General features: G+C 64.2%; 1 protein-coding gene across 1 annotated transcript in view; it reads left to right on the top strand.

The window, feature by feature from the left end:
* Window positions 1–1,059, top strand: part of GFAP (glial fibrillary acidic protein) — a 4,614-nt gene that overhangs the window by 688 nt on the left and 2,867 nt on the right. Inside the window, exons 2-3 of the mRNA XM_029963272.1 lie at window positions 7–209; window positions 829–889. Coding sequence (XP_029819132.1) covers window positions 7–209; window positions 829–889 — 264 coding nt within the window. The remainder of the gene's footprint in view (window positions 1–6; window positions 210–828; window positions 890–1,059) is intronic.

The raw sequence follows: 1,059 nt of genomic DNA, 5'->3' as shown, positions 1-1,059 counted from the left end.
GAGAAGGTGCGGCTGCTGGAGCAGCAGAACAAGGTGCTGGTGCTGGAGCTGAACCAGGCGCGGGACCAGGAGCCCTCCCGCCTGGGGGACGTTTACCAGGAGCAGCTGCGGGAGCTGCGGCTCCACGTGGAGCAGTTGGGCACCGCCAAGGCCCGGCTGGAGATTGAGAGGGACAACCTGGCCCAGGACCTCAGCAGCCTCCAGCAGAAGTAAGGCACTGTCCAGCTGGGGCTACTTCTGGGGACCAGGGTGGCCACCAGGAGCAGGATGGAAAGTGGCCACTGGGATGGGTGTCAGGGTGATTACCAGGAGCAGGGTGGCCACTGGAATGGGGACCAGGGTGACCACCAGATCCAAAGTGGCAGCAGAGACCAGGATGGCCACCAGGATGATGATCAGGGTTGTCCTGGGGACCACGGTGGTGATGGGGATGGTGATGTGGCCAGGGAAGTGGTGATGTCATGGGGACCATGGTGGTGGCAAGGACCAGGGTGACCCCTGGGACCAGGATGGAGACTGGGGGCTACCCAGGGGTCAGGGTGGCCACGGAGACAGGAGCAGGGTAGCCCTGGGGACCAGGCACTGATGTGCACCAGGCTGGTGGTGGGGACCAGGGTGACCCCTGGGAACAACGTGGGATGGTGGAGGGGGTGTGGGATGGGTGCAGGCACTGACACAGGGTTTGGGTGGGTGCTGGGGCTGTGGGGCTGTGTTGACACAGGGGGGTGTGTCCGTGGGCAGAGAGGGACAGATCATGGTGCCAAAGGGGTCACGGTGCCAGAGGGGTCACAATGCCAGACATGTAATGGTGCCCCTGCTCCGGCACAGGCTGCAGGACGAGGTGACCCTGCGGCTGGAGGCCGAGAGCAACCTGGCTGCCTACAGGCAGGTGAGGGCAGGGGCCACATCCTGCACTGCAGGGGTTCAGCTCCCATCTTGTCCTCTCCTTGGGATGGGCAGGGATGGGGAGGGGGTGGACAGGAGCAGGCAGTGAGGGACTAGGGTATGTTACAATGGGCAGAGAGGGGCAGGGATGGGGCAGGGATGGAAAGGGATGGA

The sequence above is a fragment of the Manacus vitellinus genome, unplaced genomic scaffold, assembly GCF_001715985.3.
Source record: "Manacus vitellinus isolate BGI_N305 unplaced genomic scaffold, ASM171598v3 scaffold_100_pilon, whole genome shotgun sequence".
NCBI lineage: Eukaryota > Metazoa > Chordata > Aves > Passeriformes > Pipridae > Manacus > Manacus vitellinus.
The sequence above is the reverse complement of the archived record's forward strand: the minus strand, read 5'-3'. Positions and strand labels throughout refer to the sequence as shown.